This window comes from Styela clava, chromosome 14 (assembly GCF_964204865.1).
Source record: "Styela clava chromosome 14, kaStyClav1.hap1.2, whole genome shotgun sequence".
Lineage (NCBI taxonomy): Eukaryota > Metazoa > Chordata > Ascidiacea > Stolidobranchia > Styelidae > Styela > Styela clava.
This window is the reverse complement of record NC_135263.1, coordinates 16,644,364-16,671,913: the sequence shown is the minus strand read 5'-3', so window position 1 is coordinate 16,671,913 and position 27,550 is coordinate 16,644,364. Positions and strand designations below refer to the sequence as shown.

The 27,550-nt window shown below is 34.2% G+C and overlaps 4 protein-coding genes across 12 annotated transcripts in view; 3 read left to right on the top strand and 1 right to left on the bottom strand.

The window, feature by feature from the left end:
- LOC120341158 (filamin-C-like) overlaps positions 1-3,048 on the top strand; it is a 40,275-nt gene extending 37,227 nt beyond the window's left edge. For 7 of the 8 annotated variants that reach the window (XM_078119748.1, XM_078119747.1, XM_078119745.1 and 4 more), the window contains 4 exons: positions 253-390; positions 870-976; positions 1,489-1,582; positions 1,838-3,048. In XM_078119748.1, the coding sequence (XP_077975874.1) occupies positions 253-390; positions 870-976; positions 1,489-1,582; positions 1,838-2,025 (527 nt within the window). In that variant the 3' untranslated portion in view covers positions 2,026-3,048. The remainder of the gene's footprint in view (positions 1-252; positions 391-869; positions 977-1,488; positions 1,583-1,837) is intronic. The other variant, XM_078119750.1, reaches the window with a different exon arrangement.
- Positions 3,049-5,412: 2,364 nt separating this feature from the next.
- LOC120341240 (uncharacterized) lies at positions 5,413-16,858 on the top strand. 2 transcript variants are annotated; one of them, XM_039409718.2, is made up of 17 exons: positions 5,413-5,574; positions 5,859-6,299; positions 6,719-6,871; positions 7,567-7,713; positions 8,012-8,137; positions 8,301-8,420; positions 8,941-9,060; positions 9,441-9,560; positions 9,994-10,155; positions 10,453-10,596; positions 10,689-10,811; positions 11,051-11,404; positions 11,846-11,971; positions 12,977-13,083; positions 13,902-13,938; positions 14,670-15,083; positions 15,217-16,858. In XM_039409718.2, the coding sequence occupies exons 1-17, from the start codon at positions 5,502-5,504 to the stop codon at positions 15,897-15,899; spliced, it is 3,450 nt and encodes a 1,149-aa protein (XP_039265652.2). In that variant the 5' UTR covers positions 5,413-5,501; the 3' UTR covers positions 15,900-16,858. The 2 variants fall into 2 exon arrangements, with proteins under 2 accessions (XP_039265652.2, XP_077976033.1); XM_078119907.1 differs by lacking the exon at positions 8,941-9,060.
- Positions 16,859-17,139: 281 nt separating this feature from the next.
- Positions 17,140-20,909, top strand: LOC120341182 (fibrinogen-like protein A). Its single transcript, XM_039409653.2, has 5 exons — positions 17,140-17,612; positions 18,227-18,399; positions 19,044-19,140; positions 19,817-19,913; positions 20,054-20,909. Exons 1-5 carry the CDS (start codon positions 17,219-17,221, stop codon positions 20,334-20,336), a joined length of 1,044 nt encoding a protein of 347 aa, XP_039265587.2. The 5' UTR covers positions 17,140-17,218; the 3' UTR covers positions 20,337-20,909.
- Positions 20,902-24,895, bottom strand: LOC120341185 (BTB/POZ domain-containing protein KCTD12-like). Its single transcript, XM_039409658.2, has 3 exons — positions 23,988-24,895; positions 22,865-23,018; positions 20,902-22,014 (listed from the first exon to the last, which is right to left on the bottom strand). Exons 1-3 carry the CDS (start codon positions 24,452-24,454, stop codon positions 21,781-21,783), a joined length of 855 nt encoding a protein of 284 aa, XP_039265592.1. The 5' UTR covers positions 24,455-24,895; the 3' UTR covers positions 20,902-21,780.
- Positions 24,896-27,550: the final 2,655 nt, after the last annotated feature.

Below are 27,550 nucleotides of genomic sequence, written 5' to 3'. Positions count from 1 at the left end.
GTACTTTCAAGAAAGTCTTGAATGTTTATGCAAAAATTTTTTCAAGCATTTCATTTTTGTGGAATTTGTCTATATAGTTTCAGACGCTCTTAGAATTTGCTTGTAACTTTTCTGGGTCATGTTTATTTTTCAGCGAGTATGTGTAAGAAAACCAATATTATATAAGAGCCAAATTTTGTCCACAATATTTGTATATACATCTTTAAAACTTTTAATGAGATATTGTAACAGCGTCTGTTTTGTTATACACAGCTGACTTTAACATCTGGACTCGTGAAGCTGGTGCTGGTGGATTATCCATTGCAGTTGAAGGTCCTTCGAAAGCAGAAATCAATTTTGAAGATCGTAAAGATGGATCATGTGGTGTTTCATACATCGCTACTGAACCTGGTACGTTATGATTTATTGAGTATATTACTTTTTAATTTGACAAAAGATGTCACAAGGTAGTTCATGAAGAAGATATTTCTTTTTGCATATCGTTAATTTTAAAATGTTTTATTCTAGTCCTAAAATTGAACAGAAAAGATTGATGCATCAAAATATAAGTAGTCTGGAGATTCCCATAATGATTTACTGAAAGCACATCATGCCATATATTCATCACCCATTAGCTATGTACTTAGCATACTACTCACTGACTTCCAGCAGTCGCGATTCAATGATATATGAATGTTTCCAATATAATGCTGGTGATATTCCCTCACAATAATATTCAGCTACCTTACAAGCTGCGGGGTTACTTGTAATCTCAAATAGAGGATTTTATATAAAAAAAAAGCAATAATGCATTTAATTAATCCAGAGGATGACTTGTAATCTGTATGTGGATCTTGTTTCTGGCAAATCATTTACTTTTATTTTAACAGGTGATTATGAGGTATCTGTAAAATTCAATGATGAACATATTCCCGGAAGTCCGTTCCCCGTTGAAGTAAAAGGTGTCGGTAGTACACCTACGTCTCCCAGAATGAAGGTATATTAATATTGTATATCATTTATTGTTAGAAGTTCACCTCAGTGCGTGTCCTGGTTGATATCCGGAACTCCTTGTGTTCTAGTATTTTAGTCACTTCATTGCAATGATGGGGAGCCATAAATCATTTACTTGACTTGAGTCACCATTTACCGAAACTTGTGTCACATAAATAAAATGACTTGGGACCTGAGTCATCGAGTAAACCTCACTGGGTGTGGTCTGACTTTGGTTTGAGACTTGAATGGTATGTGCCTCGCCTTGACTCCCGTCTCTGGGTTTAAGAAATTCTGGCCAATACTGCTTTGTAAACTAGAGCAAAAGTGTAAATGATTGGTCGACCATATGTAATAAAAATATTATTGTATATTATATATGATATTATATTATATATTGTTGACTACAGAAGAAGATAGCAAATGCATTGTTAAATTTGTTTGGTACTAATATGATTTAGTAACTAACATAAAATGTGAACTGACAAATAATTTCCATTATTTTATTTTCAACAGTCTGATGCAACACAAGTCAATTCATATGGAAAAGGATTGAGACGAGGTATAATCGGAGACAACAATACATTTACTGTCGATTGTTCTTTAGCTGGTAAGACTTTTCTTCATAAAAAATTACCTCAATGAATATTTCAAACCAGATTTTTCCTGGATAAATTGATAATCTTCTATTTAAAAAGGCTAAATATTCATTAATATAAATTTCAAGTATTCTTGAAAGTATGCTATTAATTGGAAAGTTTTTCCTTAGTCTTATTTGGAGCGAATATTACAGTTTGCAGTTTTTTTTTATTAATAAGTTTGTGTTTTGAACGATCTTTGACAAACAAATTTCTCAATATTTCAGGCTCAAATATGCTGTTGGTCGGAGTGCATGGACCACTTACACCATGCGAAGAAGTCTATGTGAAACATATCGGAAATCGGCGCTACACAGTCACATACACTGCAAAAGAACCTGGCGAATATACATTAATTGTGAAGTGGGGCGAGGAGCACATACCAGGAAGCCCCTTCCATGTGAAAATTTCGTGAAACATTACATTAAGGAATTTTCCCAATTTTCTTTATGGCTAGCTATTGGTCTAGACTTTTATCGTCAGATCACGCCCGATTATGTGTCTTTTCTCTGTAATGAATCATGCTTGGCAACACATGATCATTACATAAAGTGAGGTGGTATATGCTGTTTGGTGTCTTTGCACAATAAAAGATTTTACAACTCTAGAACTTAGAATCATTTTGATATTTTCAGACCTTTAAGGTTTGTGGGCAGCTTACAATAAAAAAGTTTTGTATGAAACTAAATTGGTAAACGCCCATTCGGTATTCCGTTCCCAGTCATCCTGAAATATTTGGGAACCACCTACTCTTGGCGAATTAGAAAATTATTCTCTGTCAGTTTTAAATATATCCACTTGCTGAGCTAATATGATATTTCTAAATTTATCAACCTTTTTTTGTCAGTTGACTTTTTCGATCCCAGAACACGCAAATCAATTTTATGTTCCCAAATATACAGCGCTACAATATATTGGAAAAATATATGGCTGAGAGTTTATATTTGTATATATTTATATATTTTGCGAATCAAGTGAATTTTTTGAAATTGGTTAACCTATACATAATATAATAGGAAAATAAGTATACTTTTTCCTGCTTTTGTGATCAAAAATAGTACATTTAATTATCTATCTTGATGAAAAATCACTCATTTCTCGTAACAAAAATTGTAATGTGACGTCATAATAATAAATTTGATAAAAAAATCATCTTTCTCATTTCATGACATGTTTTTCTATCTTTTGTGTTGTATTTGGTGTGATTTCTGTTTATTAATTAATGGTCATCGTCTGTAACGTGCTTCATTACATCATCCATGTCATAGTTTTACCATTTTCGTTTGTCCAATCGGTCGCTATTACAAAAATTTGCTTTGTATATTACAATCCGTCTATCCTTTTTGAACATTATATCAGTGCTTCGCTCTAACACACTAATGTCTTGCATGATATAATCCAGCGCAGAAAAAATACATATAGTGTGACGTATATATTACTGGAGTGTTTACTGTTTTTGTAGGGCTCGATAACTAAATAGACTACGATAGTTAAAAAAACGATTGACTGTCGTGTCGAGTTTGAAAAAAGTTTGTATCGGCAGACTATTTTGACTCCATTACCAGCATGAAGGCAGCATTTAAAAAGCATGTGATTGAGGAAGTCGTGAAAGAAAACAAAACACGCCCAAGTTTATGAAGCCGATAAAAGGTATTGTACAGATTTCTGAAACCAATCACGGACCGAGCTTGGGTACCACCCCAATTGAAAACTGTCTGAAAATCAGCGGAATACACCGACCATAAGATCAGTGAAATGGAAGTTATTGTTGGAATCAAAAATTCAATTGGATGGTCATGTGCAAAAGACTTGGTAATATACATGTGAAGACTATTGAAAGCTTTTAAAACAGAGGGTCTGAGTGCTGAGTTGAAGGAGTTATTGAAAAAGAAGTTGATAAGAAGAAATCCGATCAGTCGAGCGATAATATTGTATCTACTCGGCAAAACTGACCCAGCAGAATTGAAATGTTTTTTCGAGCGCTAGAGGTGATAAAAAAAAAGCGTTGTAGGAGAATGCAGGTCGTTTGTTGGCGCACTTATCACATCACTGAAGAAAAGAGAAAAATTTTACAAAGAGGATGTTGTGAAGGTTTATTCAGATTATTGATTCAGATTCAAGTCATCTTGAAAAGGCTCGGAAAAGATTATTTGGTTACAAAATTGTTGGATAATCTATGAGCTTTCGAATGAATTCTTGGATACATGATTAGTTTGTGGGTTTATACCCCACATGTCCTTCACATTCGGCGACCGCGGAGGAGATTCAAGTCATGAGTAGTGGTGAAGAAACGTTACTGATGAGGCGGTAATTTTTTTTTTAAATTTTTTTTCGTGAGCATGATTTCTCATGTACACAAAACCCACAACTCGTTCCAAGAGTCCACTTAACAGTCAGCGTCAATGTAATTCCTTTAGAAGTTGACTCAAATTCTGTGGTACACATTTTTAGCAGTAATTCCTGCCCGTGGTATACGTGATGAGCACCCAATGAAAGTCTCAAAGACGTGGGAAATCAATAAAGCCTGCACTGCCTTGCTATGTGATAAGAATATTTCCTGTTCCCAGGTTCTTAATAGAAATTAGCGTGGCGAAGGGGAAGGTGAATGTACAATTAGAAACATCAACAGAAATAGAACGCTTTTCATTTGAGCTTGTTGTTTGACTTTGCTTTTTGCACAAACTCAGATTTCATCATTACTTCTAAATCTAAACCAACATTTTAGTGAGACTGTGAAACACATGAAAAATATGTCATTTGATTCTTTTACCCGTTGAACATTTCAGCACTTAGGCCTATCCGAAGGCTCAAATAATACAGTGTAGAAAACTTGGACCTGAAATCTGGGGTTTTATTTCAGATAACGTTGGTAAAAGCAAATTGTGACCAACTTTTTTTCTCTGCATCTTTTTGTCAACATACACTCGAAGAAGGAAGGAGAGTTTAAGTTGTAGGCAGAGGTCAGAGAGGTCATCACGAGGCAGAGTCTTGACAATGTTGCCCTTCTTATACGCCGTTAAACTCTACGGTGATATGTGAATATGCCTCCTTCATGTCCAATAATACCTGGGCGATGATATCATATCCAATTGGTGGATTGTTATTGATTGTTGCACTACACTCAAGGCAATTGTCGAGGTGCACTTTTTCAGTCTGCTCGGTGATAACATCAGTTTAAAAACAAGTTACAAAATTCAAGGGTCTAATCAGATGTCATAGTACCAGAAAACGTGACACAATAATACCCTTCCTATTTGAGAGGAAGCACATGGTCGTCCAGTGTCATTCGACTTAGTTCAGTCAACTAATTTTACATATTGAATGATGGCGTAAAAGAAATCCCATTCGCAATGTCGTTTCTCTCTGAAAAAGCTTCAAACGACAAGCCACAAAATATTATAAAATTCTACAAAGTGTATTAATCGTTTGAAGATATTTCAATGGCTCTATTTTTCACCTAATTAGACTTAAATGTTTACCGCAAACCTAAAAAATTTCGTTTTATAAAATAGCCGCGGGTGCAGAAAGCAGTTGGTATATAACAACAAGTCTTTACGACCTTGGATTATCTTTGCTAAATCTAATTCAAATTATGATAACTTGAGATGCAGCAGCAAAAAAATGAAAGATAAAAATAACTAAAGTGCAAATTCATTGTACCGTATAGTTTGATCTTTACGAGCATGAGCAATTATATAATGTTGTTTAATTGCTAACTAGGCTAGAATCGAGATCGTAATAAATATAAAAAAAATTCCTAATTTAAGGGTATTTACTAGAAGTCCAATATTCGTATATTTTTTTTTTATCAGATGTTAGATAGAGCTGAAGTGGTGAAAGATTTGACTATCCTTAATTCACATCGAGTATCATAACTTCACGTCAGAAAATATGAAAACCGTTTTTGTAGTTGTAGCAATCATTTGTGGTGTTTGTGAAGGCCAATTCAATTTAGCGGAATTTGGTAAGTAGGAATAACATGCTACCTGAACGTCTCAAGAAACAATACGACTTTGCATTCGTCTGCATGCATGAGTGTCTTGAATTGTTCAAACATTGTTTAGTAGATCAAAAACAAATGCTTCAGACCCATTTGACAAAATTTGTTATCTGATTCCCAACTCGGGGGTTTGAAAAAAAATCGATTCCCATACTTGCCGTAACATTGTCATGAAACGAACATTTTTGGTCTAGTTTTATTAAAACTAATTTTTCTCTTCAAACATTCACGTGTAAATTATTTTTTAGGTTCCTGCAATAAAAGATGTGGTGTAGTGGGCCTCCCTTGTGCTTGCATAAAGAATTGTAAAAGTGCATTCTGCTGTAAGGATTTCGACGAGTATTGTACGAATAACAATTTAGGAACGATTTCATCTTTGAGCGACTTGCTTTCTGGTCAAAATGTCGGTAATATTCGTGTTATTACCATAGGATCTCCAGACAATAATCAAAATCAAAATACCGGCTCTTCTCAGATTTTTTGTTCAAACCCTGCCCCAATATCTAACGGAAGGCATTCAGGAACCAGGACGTTTTATACCCTGGATTCAAGCATCACATATACATGCGATTCCGGTTACACTATGAAAGGAATACCAAAAAGAACATGCACTTTCGATATCCTTGGTCCATTATCTGGTGGTTCGCCAGGACTTGAGTGGACACCGAAAGCTCCTACTTGCGAAAGTAGTAAGTAACGTTGTAGCCTACTTGTTTTATTACAATGCTATGCGGATGACGTCAATAGTTACGACAACCGAGTATGCACATTCTCATAGCTGCTAATAGGATTTTGCGATTCGATTTTGCAAAATATGGATAATAAGTTCATACTTATTATAATATAAGAAATCCCTAACTGCGCTTGTTTGCTGCGCTTGAAGCATTCCATACTTCAGTTTATTAATACTGCCGTTTCCAACTCTTAGTATATTATTACGTCTAAACTGATTTGAACACGACGTTTCAATCTGTGCCGGCATCTGGTTACTTAGTAACAGCCCCAGTGAATCCAGTTTCATTTTTGTTATGCCATTACATTTGATTATGCAAACACCTACATTACATTTTACTAATCGAGGAAATATTTTTGTTGTACATTCATGAAGATACACCTGTTGGCTGTAATCCACGCAACTGTGGATTTGTACCTCTCTGTTACAATCCTAATTGTCCAGCATATCCAAATGCGGTATGTAAACCGTCGTATTGCGACTGTACAGAAAATTACGAAGTAAATGGACAGTCTGTTAATTGCAACGGTAAGATTTCTTATTATTTACAGTTTTGTCATATAATATATATATATTTGTAAATTCCGGGATCGCCAACAGCCGAGTAGTCCTAGAACTTTTTTTGTTTATCGTGAACAGACAAGCAGAACGTCTGAGATAGAAGACTTGCAATAACGGTATTTGATTAGCTAATTCAAAAGACATAAGCCTGGTACATCCTCAATTGCTTTGGTATAAAAATTTATTGAAAAGTGTGGAACATGTGTGTGTGGAATTATGTGTGGATTGTCCACTGGCTACGGCTATTCACATAACAACTGTCGTATGGAGTTGTTATCGTGACATATATACTTAAAGAGAATTTAAACCTGCTGCTTATATCAAACACACTTAGATGTCAAATATTTAGACATATATCAAGTACTGTACAACAAAACAAACAAAGTTTGATATTTTGGTTTATCCGTTATTCGTATTTCCTAGCTGCTCTGTTTTATTTTTAATTGACACGTCGGTCTTGGTCTTTCGCAAATAGTATTTGTCCATATGAGTATCGGTGTTACCGACCCTATATTGCGTAGGCTAAACCTGGAAGACTCATTTATTGTGTCAAAACATTGTTTCGTATTTATTAATCCTTTTTATGGCACCATATTCCGTAGCTTGCTGATCTCGCATTCCAAAACTAGCATCGTATTTTTTTTCTGATTACACTTGAGCAGAACAGCTGTGTGAACCAAGGAATTGTGGAATTGTACCTCTATGTTATCGGTCAAATTGCCCAGCTTATCCATATGCTGAATGTAAATCATCTTATTGCGATTGTAGAGAATGGTATGAAGTAAATGGACAACGAGTCAACTGCGGAGGTCAGAATTTACGTTTTACTCTTTGAAATGTTCGCTTTTTAGCTTTTACATGAGTTTTGATTACTAAAAATAGCTGAAATCCCATTCGGATATGTATTTCAACAATCTTTACCGTAATTTTATTCATAGTGTCCACACTTGTGAAACCCTAATTGTTGGTAATTTAGAAAATTTTTGAAGAATAAATGGGAATCTTTTATTATCGTTCCTAAAGTGCAAGTTTCAGGTGTCTTTTGTTAAAATAGGTTTGCAGCCAACAGTTGTTAAAATACCAAACTAATTGCTATATGTGTTGCAGGTGGAGGAAATGATCCTTGCCAAAACAACAATTGCCATGAAAATGCAGACTGCATCCCAAATGGCCAGTTTCAATTTACTTGTCGATGTAAAAGTGGGTACGATGGAAATGGATATCGATGTACGGGTAAGTTCAGTAGGATGATGACAAAAAAGAGAACTTTTTTATTTTCTCTCTTAATTTTCTCCTTTTTTATATTCTGTGCGTTTCTATCATTCTCTCACTTTTACGTAGCCTAACTTTTGCCTGTCGAATCTATGGTATTTCTAATTTTATATTGCTGATTCAGGATATGATCCCTGTCAGAACAACAATTGTCATGAAAATGCAGACTGCATCCCAAATGGCCAATTTCAATTTACTTGCCGATGTAAAAGTGGGTACGATGGAAACGGATATCAATGTAGGGGTAGGTTTAGTAGGACGATGAAAAAATTAAGAACATTATCTTTTCTCACTTAATTTGCCCCCTTTTCTATATTCTGTGAGTTTCTATCATTCTCTCACTTTTACGTAGTCTAACTTTTGCCTGTCTAATCAATGGTATTTCCTTAACAGGTCATCCATGCCTTGCTATTTGAGTAATATATTATTGTGATAGAAAACTAACGATGATGGTATTGTGAGATATATTGTATCAAATATGAATATTGCATATTCATTTTTGTAAACCAATCGAAAAAAAACAACAGTTATGAAAAAACAAATACCTAGACTCAGTTGTTTTTTCTTACCAATACATTGATAATCACCATAATCATCGATCGTATTTCCAACCCCGCAAGACTCCTTATATCTCAAATTATTTCTTCCCATGAACATATATGCATATTAAAAACGCTCACCTAATGCAACTTGACACTTAATTTGCCATAAACAAGAAGTAGAAAATTGCAAACTAGATATTGAATTTTATATTGCTGATTTAGGTTATGATCCTTGTCAAAACAACAATTGTCATGAAAATGCAGACTGCATTCCCAATGGACAATATCAATTTACTTGTCGATGTAAAAGTGGGTACGATGGAAACGGATATCAATGTAGGGGTAGGTTTAGTAGGATGATGAAAAAATTAAGAACATTATCTTTTCTCACTTAATTTGCCTTCTTTTCTATATTCTGTGCGTTTCTATCACTCCCTCACTTTCACATAGTCTAACTTTTGCCTGTCAAATCAATGTTATTTCTTCAACAAGTCATCCATGCGTTGCTATCTGAGTAATACTTTATTGTGATAGAAAACTAACAATGAGGGTATTGTAAGGCATATTGTAACAAAAATGGACATTGCATACTCCTTTTTTAAAATCAATAAAAAAAACATTTTTGTCAAAACAAATACCTAGCTTTCAGTTTTTCCCCCCAATACATTAATACTTAGCAGAAAAATGCAAACCAATTATTGAATTTTATTTTGCTGGTTCAGGTAATGATCCTTGTCAAATCAACAATTGCCATGAAAATGCAGACTGCATTCCCAATGGACAATATCAATTTACTTGCCGATGTAAACGTGGGTATGAAGGAAATGGATATCAGTGCAGAGGTAAAGTTGAAGGATAGAAAATATGTTCTAACTCTGAATAATATTACCGTTGTTAAAAGACTACCAGGTTTACGTTCTGACAAAGATCCGATTGTAATTGATGCACATTAAAGTCTCTGATTTCTGTTACTTTTAAAATGTCTTTGAAGGGATTCTTTTAAATTTGCTGTGTATGAATCCTACACGCGTTACCCGAACCGTAATTATTTTTTACTTTGGTTAACTGCCCAGTTAGAGATTGTCTATCTATGCCTAAAATTTAATCCCATATCTGAATATTACATGATTGGCTCATATGCCGATTTCGTTGGCCGTATTTGTATACTTGTAATCAGTGTTTGCTATACGACCCTAAACACCGAGTTACAATCCTGTAGCTTGCTAACGTGTAAGTATAAAAATTCATATTAGTATACATATATTAATTTTTCAGATTACACTCAGACAGAGCAGCCGTGTGAACCAAGGAACTGTGGGATTGTACCTTTATGTTATCGACCAAATTGCCCTGCTTATCCATATGCTGAATGCAAATCATCCTATTGTGGTTGTAGAGAATGGTATGAAGTAAATGGACAGCAAGTCAACTGTGGAGGTCGGAGTTTATGTGTTACTTGTTGAATAGTTTGTCTTTGGATTCAACGTGTATTTTGATTTTCGATTAAAACAAAGACGAGAACTGAAATTGTATTCAAAAAGGATCTCATGTCAAAAACATCTTAATTATTTATGTTTTCTGGTAATACCTGGTGTTGGTATTTTAGCAAATTTTGGTTCTTGCCAATGCATGGTTTATTATGGCTCATTTTTACATTAACCTGGTAATTTAAGGTAAACTTATTGCCAAAATAAAATTATGATAGTTAACTAATTATTCAAATATGTTTTCCAGGCGCAGTAAACTTTGCAGGCACAGAAAACGATCCTTGCCAAAATAACGATTGCCATGAACACGCGGACTGCATCCCAAATGGACAATTTCAATTTACTTGTCAATGTAAAAGTGATTATGATGGAAATGGATATGAATGTACACGTAGGTTGATGAATATAGTTGCATTTAAACCTTTTTCCTTTCTTTCCTAATTTGCCTCATTCAACTTGCCAAACCTATTTTATTTCCTCTAGCAACGGACCCTTGCCTAGAAAACGATTGCCACGAAAACGCCAATTGCTTTCCGACCGGACAATTTGGATTCTCCTGCCAATGTAAGAATGGATACGAAGGGGATGGACGCGACTCTTGCGGAGGTAATGAATTTTCGTACTTATTCCATATTATTTTATATATAAATTTTGTTCCAAGCAATTTCACAAGTCCCGACACTACCATGTTGGGTCTGCCTCATGTAGGAATTATATGACAAATCATTATGCTAGTTGCTATAATTGATCTGGTTTTCTGTTATAATCACGATAAAAATAGTTGCTATTATTCATTATCTCACCCCTATAAATTACATCACCCGACTTAATTTTATCATTTCCAGGTTCTTGCAAAGGACGATGTGGTAGCTATGAAGGGGCATGCCTTTGTACAGACTGTGATCAATTCTCTTCTCGTTGCTGCGACGACTATCAAAGCGTTTGCGCCCGCATAAATCCATCTCTTCCCTCTGATTTTGGGCAACAGAGACCGCAGTTTTCTTGCAAAAAGCCCGGTTTCATCGAAGGCGGTACACATTCTGGTGTTTCACAAACGAGCTTTCCTGTCGGATCAACCATATATTACAATTGTTTCATTGGTTATTCCATCGTTGGAGCAAGACAAAGAACTTGCAGTCAAAGCAGCTTTGGATTTGGACAAAATCCGGAATGGATTCCGGCGGCACCCACCTGTGAAAGTATGCACTTTCAAGAATTTATAAGTATATCAAATCAAATTAATAAAAAGTTATATTACAGCGGAATAAGATAGAAAAATGTCTGTGTTCCTGAAGATTATTCCAAAAAACATTTGCCCCTTCAAGTTACTATTGATAGGTTTATTGACTTTTACGTTTTACTCTTTGAAATGTTCGCTTTTTAGCTTTTACATGAGTTTTGAATACTAAAAATAGCTGAAATCCCATTCGGATATGTATTTCAACAATCTTTACCGTAATTTTATTCATAGTGTCCACACTTGTGAAACCCTAATTGTTGGTAATTTAGAAAATTTGTGAAGAATAAATGGGAATCGTTTATTATCGTTCCTAAAGTGCAAGTTTCAGGTGTCTTTTGTTAAAATAGGTTTGCAGCCAACAGTTGTTAAAATACCAAACTAATTGCTATATGTGTTGCAGGTGGAGGAAATGATCCTTGCCAAAACAACAATTGCCATGAAAATGCAGACTGCATCCCAAATGGCCAATTTCAATTTACTTGTCGATGTAAAAGTGGGTACGATGGAAACGGATATCGATGTACGGGTAAGTTCAGTAGGATGATGACAAAAAAGAGAACTTTTTTATTTTCTCTCTTAATTTTCTCCTTTTTTATATTCTGTGCGTTTCTATCATTCTCTCACTTTTACGTAGCCTAACTTTTGCCTGTCGAATCTATGGTATTTCTAATTTTATATTGCTGATTCAGGATATGATCCCTGTCAGAACAACAATTGTCATGAAAATGCAGACTGCATCCCAAATGGCCAATTTCAACCCAATTTCCAAATGGCCTCGTTTGTTATACCAAATGACCAAAATGGTTAACATATTTTGAACAATACCGATCCGATTTTGACAAGATTAATCGATATTCCAATATTTCGACCGTTGTTAGACACTAAGCACATTTTTTTTGCAAAATTCTTTTTTTTCTTGTTATTGTTATTATGACAATATCGCTTTACTTCGCAACCAATGGACCGGTCGATGGCAATTTTCAGTACTATAATATGGAAGATGTCCCAGAATGCTAAAAGATTAGAAAGCTTTCATTCTATTCTTGAACATTTTCCCAGTTCGACTCGATCTATATTTTCTCCCAAATTTTGCTGTATTTTTATAATTCGCAGGCACACCTTCATATGATATTCAATAATTATTTATGACATTCGGTACATTTTTTTACAATTAGCTACAATTTTACTGGCATTTTCGTGGCAAAATTAGTATTCGACTTAAGGGTTCATATATTTCGGCATTATTCGTTAAAGGTGATAGATACTGGCACTAAAACATATGACAAAACTGCGACGTCAATCCGAAATATTGCATCACTCGAATCCCATATATATATATAATCGCAGACCGAACTATTATTGGAGTTACGGCTTTTTGTCTAACAGCATGCACAAACACCTGGAATTCTTTTTTTTTTTTTGAATCATATTCATATACTCATCGAATCACTTAAATAAAGAAATTTGTTGTGTATTAGAATCTAACAATTTAAGATCTTGTTTCCACATTCAATCAAATTCTTACATTTAGATGCTGACCCCTGTAGTGGCATTAATTGTCATCAATCCTCGTTCTGTCGACCGGAATCCGGTGAACCCGTTTGCTTTTGCATAAAACAGCAGTGGGAGTGTGACTCTGTAAGTAGATTTATTATGCATAAAATCATTTATATTTAAAAATTATTTGGTTGTTTTAACAAAGTTACAGATCCATATATATATAACGCTAAATTAACATTAAATAGTATAAATTGTGTCATTTTGATTCTCTAATTCTCAGGCCTAATATTAACAAGAAAACAGCCTAGTCATGGCAACAGTCTATAAAATAATATATCTTCGACGATTGATTTAAGCTGTGCAAATGCTTTGTTGTAAAGCTTAATCTTTGCAACAGTTTCAGAGATTGGGTTGTATAATCTTTATCTTTATATCAGCGTTACATTGAATAAGAGTGTGCGAGAGTAAAAAAGAATGATAGATTTTCAAGCCAAAAATGTTACACTTAATTTAATAGGAATTTGGCGTTAAAAACTTATATAAAATCGAGAGATTAGATGCGTTTTTTGCCTTCGGCGATGATGTGTTTTAGTGCCAAGATGCGTGTTTTTAGTTTATATAGCATATGACACATGGTTCTCGTGAAAAGGTCATTTTTTATCTACAAGCAAGAAACTAGGCTTTTGATTAGTATTAATAGCTGCGAATTCAATTTATTTGAACACAATTTGCCTATTTATTTCGCTGTCCCGCTTTGATATAATAGGTAATGATACAATCTAGATATATAAATTTATAAGCCCAAGACTTCAATGATCGATGCTTGAGACCGATCTATAACCAACGTAAGCTCTGTTATGTTCGGTTTATTTAAAAGGTTGAGTTTGGAAGCCTAATAGTTTACGATGAACAAATCATTTTTACACTTTATTATAATTTGCTATTTTGTATTTCAGTATTGCCAACCTGAACCTAATTCATATTTGGATGGAGGTAAGTTGAACAAAATAACAATAAAATAATCGCATGCGGTGGTACCGTACCGCCAATTACTTGAATAATAGAAAACATTTGCATGGATTTCAATATCCCCTGTCTAAGACGTCCCCATTTTGTTTATCAGCAATATCGTTTACGCGGTCAAATTTTTGTCCTGAATACATACGTTGCAGGTACATAAATTTGCCCATTTTGAAATTCCCACCCCACCGTTGTATATATTATAGTCTTTATATTCAGAAAATAGCTGAATGACGCGTATCTCAAAGTTACTAGAATAGTCTGAAGTGAGGATATACGTTCCAATTGTTCTTAAAGTGGGCTTCTCTACTGAGTAATATTGGGTCACCATATCGGTAGCAGGTTTGATGTTTAGCTAGCTACACAAGGCTCTTCCAATCAAGTCATATTTTCTAACGTTATTGACGTAATGACATAAAATAAAGATGATTGGAGGGCTTAAGACTGATTAGGACTGAACTAACATTTAGTAACATGATCTTCAGCTGATGGTAATTAGGGTCAGGCCCTCAGCTTTCAGTGTTACAATATCTATTTTACGTCAGACTATAGTAATTCCTGTCTGAAATTTACTGTAACGACCATGTACATTTGAGCACTCACCTTCAATAGTGAGAATTATGTTTTGTTCAACTCGTCAAGCAAAAGTTTATGCTTCCTTTTTTGACAATTGAGTCATAAAATATATTCTTAATCTTCAACAGAACTTGCGATTAACAGTGGAAAATTTGCAGAATCGAAGGGAAATCTTCCTGCTGAACTTAGAGTTGAATACGATATTGTCACTTATTACATTTCTGTGGAAGAAACCGATTCCGCTTCGGAACACGTCATCAATGTTGCAAAATTACTCGATTCTAAAAACCTTTGGACTTTAGGAACTCAGCTGCAGCAACAATACTTTCAAAGTTCGGTTCCGTTGCAAAAAGCTATGCTCGCCTATTTCGTAGGCGTATTGGGTGATATAACATGGGCTAATAACCAATTTAATTTTATGCAAACAATATTTGCTGACGCTATGGATGGACCTGTGGGTGATATTATAAAAGATATTGACCAAGACTTACAAATTCTTTATCAAGAAAAAGAAAATGGCGGAAATGGACAACAACAACAAGGTAGCAGAATATACAATTTGAATAACATTATATATAAAAACACACGAATTGATTAGGAATACATGTTTATATTATTATTTAATATTTAAAAGTATTGATTTATAATTATTGCATCAATGGTCATTGTTTACAGGAGGTCAAGCAAACGATAAATTGGCAGAAGCAATCGAAAGTGAAATGGAAATCATTGTTCGAATCAAAACTTCAATTGGTTGGTCATGTTCAAAAGACTTAGTAATATACATGGGAGAACTATTGAAAGCTTTTAAACCAGACGGTCTGAGTGCTAAGTTAAAGGAGTTACTGAAAAAGAAGTTGATAAGAAGAAATCCGATCAGTCGAGCAATAATATTGTATCTACTCGGTAAAACTGACCCAGCAGAATTGGCATGTTCTCTTCGAGCGCTAGAAATGATCAAAAAAAGCGTTGTTGGAGAGTGCCGCTCGTTTATTAGCGCACTTATCACATCACTAAAGAAAAAAGATAAATTCAAAAAAGAGGATGTTGTGAAAACCTATTTGAAAAAAATTGAATCGTTGGCAACTAGCAAGCCAGAAAAGGCGTGTTATTTTGTTGATTCACTTCTCTCAATTTTGTCGGGCATGGATCCTCAAAAAAGACCTGAAATCGTAAAATTACTCGAATCTCTCCTCGAAAACAAAAATACCAACAGTGATGCTGTATTACGCTACCTCATAGCTAAACTTGATCCGAATAAGGCCAAAGAAAACCGAGACAAAATGGTTCAGATTCAAGCCGTCCTGAAAAAGAAAGGAAAAGATTATTTGGTTACTAAATTGTTGGATAACCTATGAGCTTTCAAATGAAATCTTGGATTTTTTTTACATAAATGAGGACGGAACGCGTAATTGACTGGTATGGTATTTGTATTGCATGTGAAGTACAATGACGATCTTTTCGTTTTTAACATGTATAAATTTATAATAAGCAATTAGAACGGCTCAACTTTTATGAGGGGTTCGGTGATTAGTTTGGGTTTTTGTTTCTAGAAGTTATGAAGATCAGGCTGGGTCGGTTCATGCCAGAAAAGCAAAAACAGCATAAACATCAATGTTATAAAAATCTTGTATTAATAAATACCTAATAGACTCCAACTTTTTGTGCGAATAGAGTGTTGGTTTGTCCGTATATAATTTATTACTAATAGCGTGATTCGTGCCAAACATGTATTTCACATTCTGCGATCGCGGATGAGATTCAAAAGTAACGTTGAAAAAACGTTACTAATGAGTCGGTAATTTGTTTTGTTTTTGGTGGCTTCTTTTTGATTAGTGAATGATTTCTAAATACACAAAATCCATAACTCGCCCAAAGATAAATCACTAAACGGTCAGCGCCAATCTAATTCATTTGTTAGTTGACTCACTCCTCATCACGTTTGAAATTCTGTGATACATATTTTTAGCAGTAATTTTTGCTTGCGGTATACGTGATCAGGTATTGTTGCACCCAGAAAGTCTTAAGGACGTGGGAAATCAACAATAACTGCGCTTCCATGTTATGTGAGAAGGATATTTTGTTCTAGGGTTCATGATAGCAATTAGCGTGACGAAGGAATAGACGAACGTACAATTTAAGCATCAACAGAAATAGAAAGCCTTTCATTTGAACTTGTTGTTTGACTTTGCTGTTTGCACAAGCTCAGATTTTGTTGTTCATTCTAAACCAATATTTTAGTGAGACAGAAATCCGCATGACGTCAAACATATGAGAAAGATCAGATTTAACTTTTCAATCCGTTGAATATTTCAGCATTTAGACCGGCCCGATGGCAATGGCCGATGTTTTTCCTTTTGCGTTTAGACACAGAACCATTGAACATACATAAAACGTTTTGTCAGCTTAATAATCTACCAGTTTTAGAATTTATATGCCAAGAACTTGATCACGCACGCATCGATTATTGTGAAAATTGCATCCACATTGTAACCATAGATGAATAGAGAAGCGTTAGTCAGTACGAAATACAACATCATTTTAAACAGGCTGTCGTGTCGACCAAATAATTCGTCAAAATCACAAACGTAATAAATTTATATGACTTCTAGCTAAATTTCAAGTTAGTCACAGACATTGTAAAAAGTTGACATTCGAAAACAACAAAACCAGGGAAATGTTCAATAAATTCTATTTATATTCACTTAGTAGAGCAAAAATGTATTCCTGGAGGTTATTTAAAGCATTCGAAATCATATTACTAATTTTGCATACTGTGTGTACTCGTGCTCAAGAACACGCTTTGTCTCCTCCTTACACTTGTACTACAACAACGACCCTGTGCCAACCAGGCGCCAATGGCCACACATATTCAAATGACGATATTCAAGTTACCCAAGGAAGGCCCGGTAAGAGGGGTGCTGCTGGCGAAAAGGGTGAAAGGGGCCAAAAGGGAGATCCCTGCCAATGCGATGTAGCTGATGAGGAGGCAATGAGAAGTTTGAGAAGAACTATGGAGACACTGCAATCAACAAATCGCGACATGCAGAAGAAAGTAGAAAATTTAGATGGTGGGGAAAAGACTGCGCAATAGAATCTAATGCTTTATTTGCCAGTTTGGGCGTGATAGTTGGATCAACAAAATCCGATAATTACTTTACAGGTCGCAACCGTAATTGTGTCCGTTTACAATACCAGCAAATCAAATCAGTCTAATTATGTAATATTACTAAATACATCTTTGGGAAATATATGGAATGAAAGTAATCGTAAATCTTTTGTAAATATTTTAGCCAAGGTTTTATTCAATTTGAAGTCGGAATTTTTTTATTTTTTTTTTTTTTAATATTTAAAAGGAGAAATAAAAAGCACTTCGCAAAATAGCATTTCGTGCTGAACAATGGAAAATATGTCACTCAAATGTTGTGAAAATAAAAAATTTTCGCGTATTTAGATGACACTTTTTTTATTCCATAGTTCTACGAAAATTGCAAGCGGGAAATGTACAAGCAGGCCGTATAGCTAATCGACGATTTTTGATATTACGTTGTAGACAAAAATGATCTATGAATCGTTTGTTAATTTTTTGCAGACAGGAAATGAATCCTTGCTTTAATGTACCAATACAAAAAAAAACGTACACGCGATATGGTGTAAATAGTAATAAATATATTTTTTATTTTAGCCCGTGTCAACCTGCTTTTTCTCCCATCCAATTGCATTGAATATATGTACGTAAATGAACGCAATGGTATTTCTGATGGATTAGCCGAAATTTATCCGTGGAAGAATATCGGCAACATGTCATCAGTGTTAATAAACTGTTCCTTGTACAAAATAGACGACAACGGCTGGATTGTGAGTATTAGTATTATATACTACAGATATATGTAGAATGAAGCGATATAAGAGCGCAATGAGTCCAATCAGAAATATCTACCTATTCGTTTAATATATTTTATAAATTGTTGCAATTGATCAACTCCAGCCGCGATCTCATAAAATATTGCAGTCTAATGACTGTCGTCCGACCATTATTCAACAACCGACCATTATCCAACAACAAGGATGTAAATACGCAATGATACACGCTTTGGTGCTATGGCATAATATTTCTTTTCTGACGCTCAAGAAGTATGTGCACCAAGATGGCGGATACCGGAACGTAGTATGTGTTCCAGGTTAGGATTAGGTTAAAATTTTATTCGAATTCTACTTATTTCAGTTATATTACGAGTTCGATGACTAGCTAAGTGAATACCGTAGTATGTGTGCCTGAAATTATAGCTCAACCCTAACCAGGTCCACGTACTACGTTCTGGTGTCCACCAGCCCGGCTCATCCCTACCCGAAAAATTGACAATAAAACGCGATAATAATTTAATAGAAAGGGGAAGATCTTAGCTATGCGTCGCATAAAGTGAACGTCGTGCAATGTCATGAAATTGTAACCAGATAATAAGAAAACAGTAGACCGATTCAATATGAAACGATTTTTGCAGGTCATTCAAAAAAGATATGATGGGTCAGTTGACTTCTACAGAAACTGGGAAGCGTATGTGCAAGGATTCGGAAACAAAGATGGAGAGTTTTGGCTTGGTACGTTGTATGATGTAGAATTGTAGTAAATTCATTGCGATAATTTCCAACTTCCATAAAACTATGAAATCGGAGACGGAACAAAAACAGCAGTGGTGCAAAATAAAAGAAAACAGAATAGGGGCTCGTGTCACAATTCGTTATTATTCATTTGCTTTTGGTTTAGAAAATATTCCACAATATCGAAAATTTGTCAATTTGCTTTTCATCAAAGTAAAAATACACATTAGTCTGATGATATATCTCAGCAAACTACGTGTTAAACAAACAAAAATCTTTTTCGAAAAGTAGAGCAAGATCAGAGTGTTAAAAATATTTCCGAATTTTATTGCTTTGGTTGAGGTTGCATTCTTTATAAAATGGAACACCACTTCTGATAACTATGAACGCAATAATGCTTTTCGTTAACAAATCTTAAAACTACCATCGTATTATTTGTTATTGGACAAAATATTTTTCATCGAAATTTAAAAAAAAATGTGTTTATATTAAAAAGTGTAAAAAGTGACTATATTTCATTTTTTGACGGAAAAATAAAATCGAGTTGAAAATTAGAAAGTGCGAAATAATAACAGTGAAATTTTGTTCATATCGCGATATATTTTGTTGTGATGATTTCAACCTTGAAAATTTTTATTTCATTTGATTCATTTTTGAATGCTTTTATGTTTGAAAGGTTTGAAAACTATTCATCAAATTACCAGTCTCAGAAGTTATAAACTTCGAATCGACCTCACCTTTAAAAATGGTGCCGTCAAATACGCCCAATACAGGTGATGAAAGGAAATAAATTTATATAATATTCTAAAAATATGATTTCATATTGTTATTAGGTTTGTTAAGCAGTGCAATTTGAGTTAAGTGGAAAAATGGTTTGAGCAATGAACATAACACCTATACTTTATATTTACAGCTCTTTTGTAGTAGGAAGTGAGCTCGACAAGTTCAAGCTGACAGTGTCTGGATATTCTGGCACCGCTGGAGATAAAATGACTTACCATAATGATCGCGCTTTTACTACTTTTGATGCTGATAACGACATGTACTCAAGTGCGAATTGCGCAGTTAGGGGTAACGGGGCATGGTGGTATAATACTTGCTATGATTCGAATTTGAATGGAAGGTACAACACTGATTTCAGCTGGCCATATGATTCGATTCTTTTATCTAGTGAAATGAAAATTCGTCCAATCTAACTGTTTACTGACGAGCAATTCTGTGTATATTCCCGTATAAACTACTTCAGTTAATAAATATTTGAATGATCAAAATTGAGGCAATAATTTCCATGCATACTTGAGCGAATTTTGCATTAGAGCGTCATAGGCTGCATAATAGTCTACATGCCCAGCGAAATGTTTGCATTTCACTCGCAAATAACAAGATTTCCCTTCACAAATAACAATATTCTATGAAATAAATGTTATTTTGAGATGTTAATGTGATTTTACTAGAATGAGACATACTCGTCATTCAAACAGCAGTGGAGAAAAAATGACCGATTTGCTTCAATACATTGTTAAATTCGAATAGAAACACATGGGACAAAAATCCAACCTTGAAGGGGAAAATTTTCTTGTATATTCCATATATATGTAGATATTTCGTGTTGCGTACAAGTACAAATACTCTGAACTTCATAATGTGAAAGACTCCATGGTAATTATTTTTTTTGTAAAATACTTTGCTGGAAAAACTATTGGCAGTATTATATCTAGCTTTCTGTCTTATGTTTTTGTTTGATAATAAAAACAAATCATGAAACGGTATGGCAGTATTATTTTTACATTCATCAAATCAAACATCGTATAATAGCAAAGTAAAAGTAAACAAAAGCGTAACAACCAACCAAATCAATGGCCGATAAATACAGTATGATTTTACAACACGTGACGTATTTACAAATAACATATAGTTGACAATCCACTCGTAAACAATATATAAACAGTTCTATATTCCAATGAAAATGCAGGTCGGCGGCTTCGAATGTAAATACAAAATAAAAAGACACCAATTTTGTTGAATAGATTACATACATTGCTTCTAACGCTTCTCGAGCTTAATCTTGACGGGTTAGTTTATTTACATCCTCGCATGAGGCATTAAGAAAACTTGGGAATGATGATTTGTCTTCTTTCAAAAAACTAGGATGTAGGACCATACGAGAAAATCCAACTATAATTTTATAAAATTAGTTACAGTATTTAAGTTCGACATGTAATACAGCGTATCATATGGAAGTCAATTTTTACAATGCACAACAACAAAATGAATACCCAAATACGAAAGTGATTTCCTACAATCACTTTAAATATATATAATATTATATGATATTGCTCATAAAGCTGTAAAACAGGTACTAATTATACAATAAAAGCTTGATTTAAAAGAGTTGAGTTGTAACTTTAATCAACAATTTAAAAAAAAAAATTCGGATAAACGAAATGTTTTTGTGTGTATTGCGTGTCTGGTCCAGGTGTCTCATTCGCAGAAAACTATATCCTAAACGAACATTAGCAACAGTTTTACATAAACAAAATTTCAAAAATCTGCGAATTTATATTTTTTTTAAATAATTCAAAAATTCAGTCCATGTTAATAAGTCAGCTGATATTTCATCCGAAAGACGACTCGTGTGTTTTACGGATGGCAAAATACGTAATCTACGTAAGCAGTCCACTGTTTGTATTCATCAGCTTGTGATGTCAGTGTTTTAGAACCGCTTGATGTGGAAGCAACCATGTGGAATCCTTTCGCACTCAATGACTCGAATGCCTTTTCTAGGTGATTGTGTTTCAAGTAGTATCGACTTGTGTATCCACCTGCGGGTTGTCTATCCGGATCTCTGCTGTCATTAATGTCGTCGTCGAACACCTAGAAATTTCAATAACAGTAGAATCTATTCATTTATTTGTAAAATTGGATCATAGTGTAATTATTTCCGGATAAGTCCGCGTCAATTTTTCTCTATGAGTGACCTTAAACAGGTGTAGAGATCGTAACTTAATTCAACTTGCTCACGTTATTTTGCTATCTATCTAGTACAGGGGTTCTCAACCTGGGGTTCGCGAACCCCCAGGGGTTCACAAGAAGATTTCCAGGGTTACTTGGATGACAGTCGAGTTTTCGTGTGTTGCTTTTTTTTAATATCCTTTAACAAAGAAAGTAACTACAAGAGGAAAATAAATGCCAATTGAAACTCAGCGTACATTTGCCCTGATCTTGAGTTGTTGTTATTGTGATGCAACAATGTGAAATGCACGGCTTGGCAGTCGTTACAGCAAATTGTTAGTCAATATATCACAATTTAGTTTGGTGTCTGATTACTGGGGGTTCGCGTTGATTGTTTCGTGATTGGGGGGTACTTAACAGAGAAAAGGTTGAGAACCCCTGATTATTCTAGTATGTATACAATGTCCGTGACACGTGATATACAGATATACCGATGCATGATGTAAATTGCTATAAATTCGATATTTTTGTTCCTACTCCAGTTTTTTATTATTAATTATATATATATATATGAAATGATATATGGTGTTAATTGCTATAGATTCGATATTTCTGCTTCTACCCCATTTTTATTTATTAATTTTATATTTTAGAATATTTCAGTAAGATTCTGTGTTAGTCGGGAACGCGCAATAGATCTATAGTGTAATATGAACTGAACTCAAAAGAGAATACGATGACTCTTTCTTATTCCTATTGAATTGAAACAAACCTCTTTCGCTGCCGAAGCACTTCCGCAAACTGTGATTCGAGTGATCCTGCGAAATTTGTCATTGCTGAAAGCGTCTCTTGTTACTTCATATGTTGCTCGATATCCCAATGATATATATTTTGGTCCACTATGAGAGCGTCTGATAGATTTATTTCTGGAACAGAAAATGTGTAAAATAAGCAACATCATAGTCAATATATGTCGCATTTTGGTGCAAGATTTAAAAAATATATATCACTCAAATTTAGGAAGCATCCAAAGTTAGACCTTTTGTCAGTACAGCAATGTGAAGCTTCAAATCGTTTTTCAAAATTAGGCCTGGCAGGATGCCATATATTGGCGCAATATACGCAAAATCTGCCAAATTAAACATCGAGCCCACCGACTTTAAAATAAAATTTGAAAAATGAAAATAACCGCCTTTTAGCTTTTTCATATCTAGTACTGAAACTATCGATTGGTACAATAGTTGCAAAGAAACACAACTCAGAACATGCCAACAAGTACAACAACAATAATTTTACAAAACGATCTATAGGTGCGTTTCGTGTTCAAAAAATAAAATATCAAATATATATTTATCGATCTGTGATGTAGATGTTTTCCATTATGACTGTGAATAAAATTTTCATTTCTTCTCGCTCTGTTATTAATTTTCAGAATTTGGTTATGAGGAAATATCATGAGGTTTTTGTTATTATACAATTTGTTTTTGCTTCTTGTTAAAATATGGGGTGATGAAGTATATGCGAGAAGGGGACCCAAAACTACAATGAGGCAGTACACACTGTTCATATTATCTTTTTAACCTTTGAATATTTTGTCGATTCTCGATTGTCTTGGCTTAGGTTAGGTTTTGTCAAATTATGTGATGAATATTTATCACTCTGAGAAGAGGTTACGCGTTAGGGGAAGTAAGTGCGAATATTGATATTTTATGGAATTTTAGAAGAGTCGGATGACAACTAATCAAATTTGTGCATAATTTGAATTATGACTAAAAAGTTAAAGCAAAGTTATCATTTTCTTCTTCTTATTATTCGCTCGAAAATGATAGTTTGGTTATATTGCAGATGCTAGCAATAAAAAAAGCAAAATATCGTGAATAAAAAGCAAGAACTACCTCATTTCAGATCTGTAAATTTCATTGTCTGAAACACATCGATTAAAATGAGGATGACTTCGTTGAAATTCGGGAAAAGAATCTGCGAAAAACGACGGTAGCGATAGATGAAAATGTTCACATTCATCAGCAAAGCGTTGCTGCTCGTACTTTGGTAAATGATGCAACCATTTGCATGTTTGTCCTTCTTCAAAATCTTGCGTAGGAGATAAATCAGCACCTTTCTTGATATCAGTACTATTTTCTTCCCTCAAATATTGCAAGACGTGAGAAAATATCTTTGGGTCTCTGTCTAAAAACAGTCGACCCTGTGAATCAATGTCAGACGAATCAAATTTCGAGTTGGCAAGAAAATAAGCAGCTTTTCTCCCAAGAACTGAATCGGGGAATTTTGCAATTGTTTTAAGTTTTGTTGTAAATATTTGTCCTCCGACGTTTATGTCAATTAGAGGAGATGGTTCTGCCATACTGACGACTTGAACTGATTCTTTCCTTCTGAACAACGAATGTCAGAAAATCTCATAAAATCTATATATCTATCTATAACCTGACATATAAGAGAACGTAATAATTTATTAATATTTGGGATCAAGAACTCTGTCCTACCATCGCAAAGATCGATAGAACCATTCATCAACATGTCGCGCATACTTAGTTGCCTGCCGATCAAAGTGTGATTATTCTATTGCGTAAATTGAATGTATGAGCTATTGGTAAATCGGTACCGTCGAACCGTAACCGTACACTTACTTGGTCGACACAGGACAAATTTTGTTCCATGTGCTGAGATTGTATGTTGGTTCGAGGGGTGGTTCTAATTTGACAAGCCCCGAATTTAGGTCTCGAAAATGCTTTGATTTGGACTCAGATAATCTATTAAAACTAAATTGATTATGAGCTTTAACGATGCTTTTAAATTTACTGATACTAAACATAATCATGAACACCATCCGGTAAAGTTGAAGTCGTATAATAGTACAAACGAAGACGCGTTCTGAGTAAGTTCGCATCGAAGGAAGGAAAGTAAATAAATATGATCCTTTGGTTTTAAAACTATTTGTCTATAAAAAAGAAAATCTAATATTTAATGTTACATACTCACTTCCTCAATTACATCTTAACGAAATTCAACACGTTCACCTATTTTCTATTGTCACATTTGTTTCGACTGGAAACTCACACTATAATATATAACAAGGAATATAATATATTGTTTTTTTACAATATGCCACGTTTAAACGGTTTATTAGAAAGCATATACAGTAATATTATAATTTTGTTAATAGGAGAAATTTGAAACCATAACACCTACAAAGCATTATATGAAACTAGAGTATTCAGCCCTTTTTGCATAATATAAATATTATTCATGTCATTCCCATATGTAATGAAAAAGGCATCCCCTTTTCAATCTTGTTCAAACTGTTATATTTGCATATTATGTATCGATCAGGCATTGAATTCCAAATCACGGCGACGACACTGGATTTTAAATTTATCATCTGTAATAATATATTCTGATTTGTGTAAAACTTATTATAAATTGATTTAATATTCATTTGGTATTCGAAAGAGAATTACGGTAGAAAAACGTAAGTTTGATTTCCAGGGAAATATTATAATTACAAAAAAATTGTTTGATAATACTTGGTGCTAATTAAATATATAGTCATCATATTTTCAACAGAATAGCACGACGTTTGGTCCAAACACCTATGACAACTGCAATTCAGTCATAAAATATTAAATAAGAGATGATCGATATAGGCGCGGTTCACTGCAGGTCCATATTTTTAACCCACGAGCCGTAATCCTAAAATTGTCGCGAAAAACTTTTTGGGGACAAATCAACTAGAACTTCATGCATATTTAAATCTTTACAGGGTAATGTTATTCAAAAACATGATTACGGGAAAATTACCGGTCGATCGATTTGCTACACTTGATCTTGCAGGGATGATGCATTACGAATCGCAGTTATGCCTGCTGACAGGCAGGACATTTGATCACGAACTAACCGAATAAAAATTCACTTTATACTACAAAACAAAAATATAACAAAGAAGAGGAAGCACACGGGCATTGGAATTTTTCATTTTATTTTTTAAAGCAAGGTCAGCACAGTAGCTCATAAGTGAAGAGACAAACTTTGAGTAAAATTAATGGCGACCGTTGAAGTGCCGAAAGCTGATATGATACAGTGCATATCTTTACATGTTATAATCGTATTTTTCGGATCCCCAAATCGTACGTATGACAACATATTCTTAAACCATGGACATAGCATATATATATTGACCATTACCTGAATACCTGGTGTAAACTTTGCATTGCTTTTCTTATGAATTTTCTCCTCGATTTTAATTTAATTTAAATGCCGCTTCTAGAATAGGTTAACTACTTCAACAAGACCTTGCTGAACATTTTTCTTAAACTTCATTTGGAAATAATCATGTTGAACTATTCATACTGGTAACAACGCTATTACTCGATGTCAAATTTATCTTAAAAAAAAGACCAATTTAAAGTAGTTCGTAATTTTCTCACAACCCGAAACCTCCCATATTGTCATAAATCAAAATTTTATGCTTGTTTTCAATGCAACCAAAAAATGATTGCAAGGATAATATTGTAAAAATGAGAAAATCATTCATCTTTTAGTGTATAGTTATACATGCAAGTTTCTCAAAAATAACATTTTTATTGAGTTGAACTAGCTTAAAAAATCATGTGGTATAATCACAAAATTCCCCTCCTTTCTAACTCCAACAAAAAAATTTAACGCACTTACCAACTTCAAACAATCTCAAAGAAAATAAACTGCCCTTTTCCTCAATGCGCTGAAATTATGCGTTGAAACATTAATTGTCATCTTAATTAATAAAAAAGTTCAACTTTCTAAAAACCATATGATAGAAAGATGGTCGCTCCTATAGTGTAAACAACAACCTTTGGTATAAAAGTGTAAGATAGGTTTCATATTTCTGTGGTCGCCAGCGGAAGTGGCATTGTATTTCCGATTTGACGAATGGACGGAACGATCGATATCAATTCACGAATTTTCGTCTTCTATACGAATTGGCCCGCACGGGGATAGAATCGATCTGGCGATCGATCCAATTAAGGTAACTATACATGTACATGCACAAATAAATTTTTTACGACAATTCTTTGCATACATATAAACCAATATTTCTGCCTAGAAATAACCGACAATATAAGGGCATATACGTAAGGGCAACCTGAACGTGATGTATCACAATTATATCATAGCAATACTTTTGATTGATTAGGCCCGACCTTATTCTCCAATACATCCCACTTATGCGATAGGCAATTGTGAGTGTGAATAATTAAAACATAATCTTCATGCGGCAATGCGAAAATGCCATTTCAAAAATCAGTGATGAAGCTACGTACGTACGACTTGTTCCAAATCAGGTATAATTCATTTCATTTACTGAAAGTTGTAATAATAAACCAAATTATTAAGTTGCACGCATATAAACAATACTTAATTCAACGTGCCTAAACTAATTTATCACCGACATAACATAAGTGAA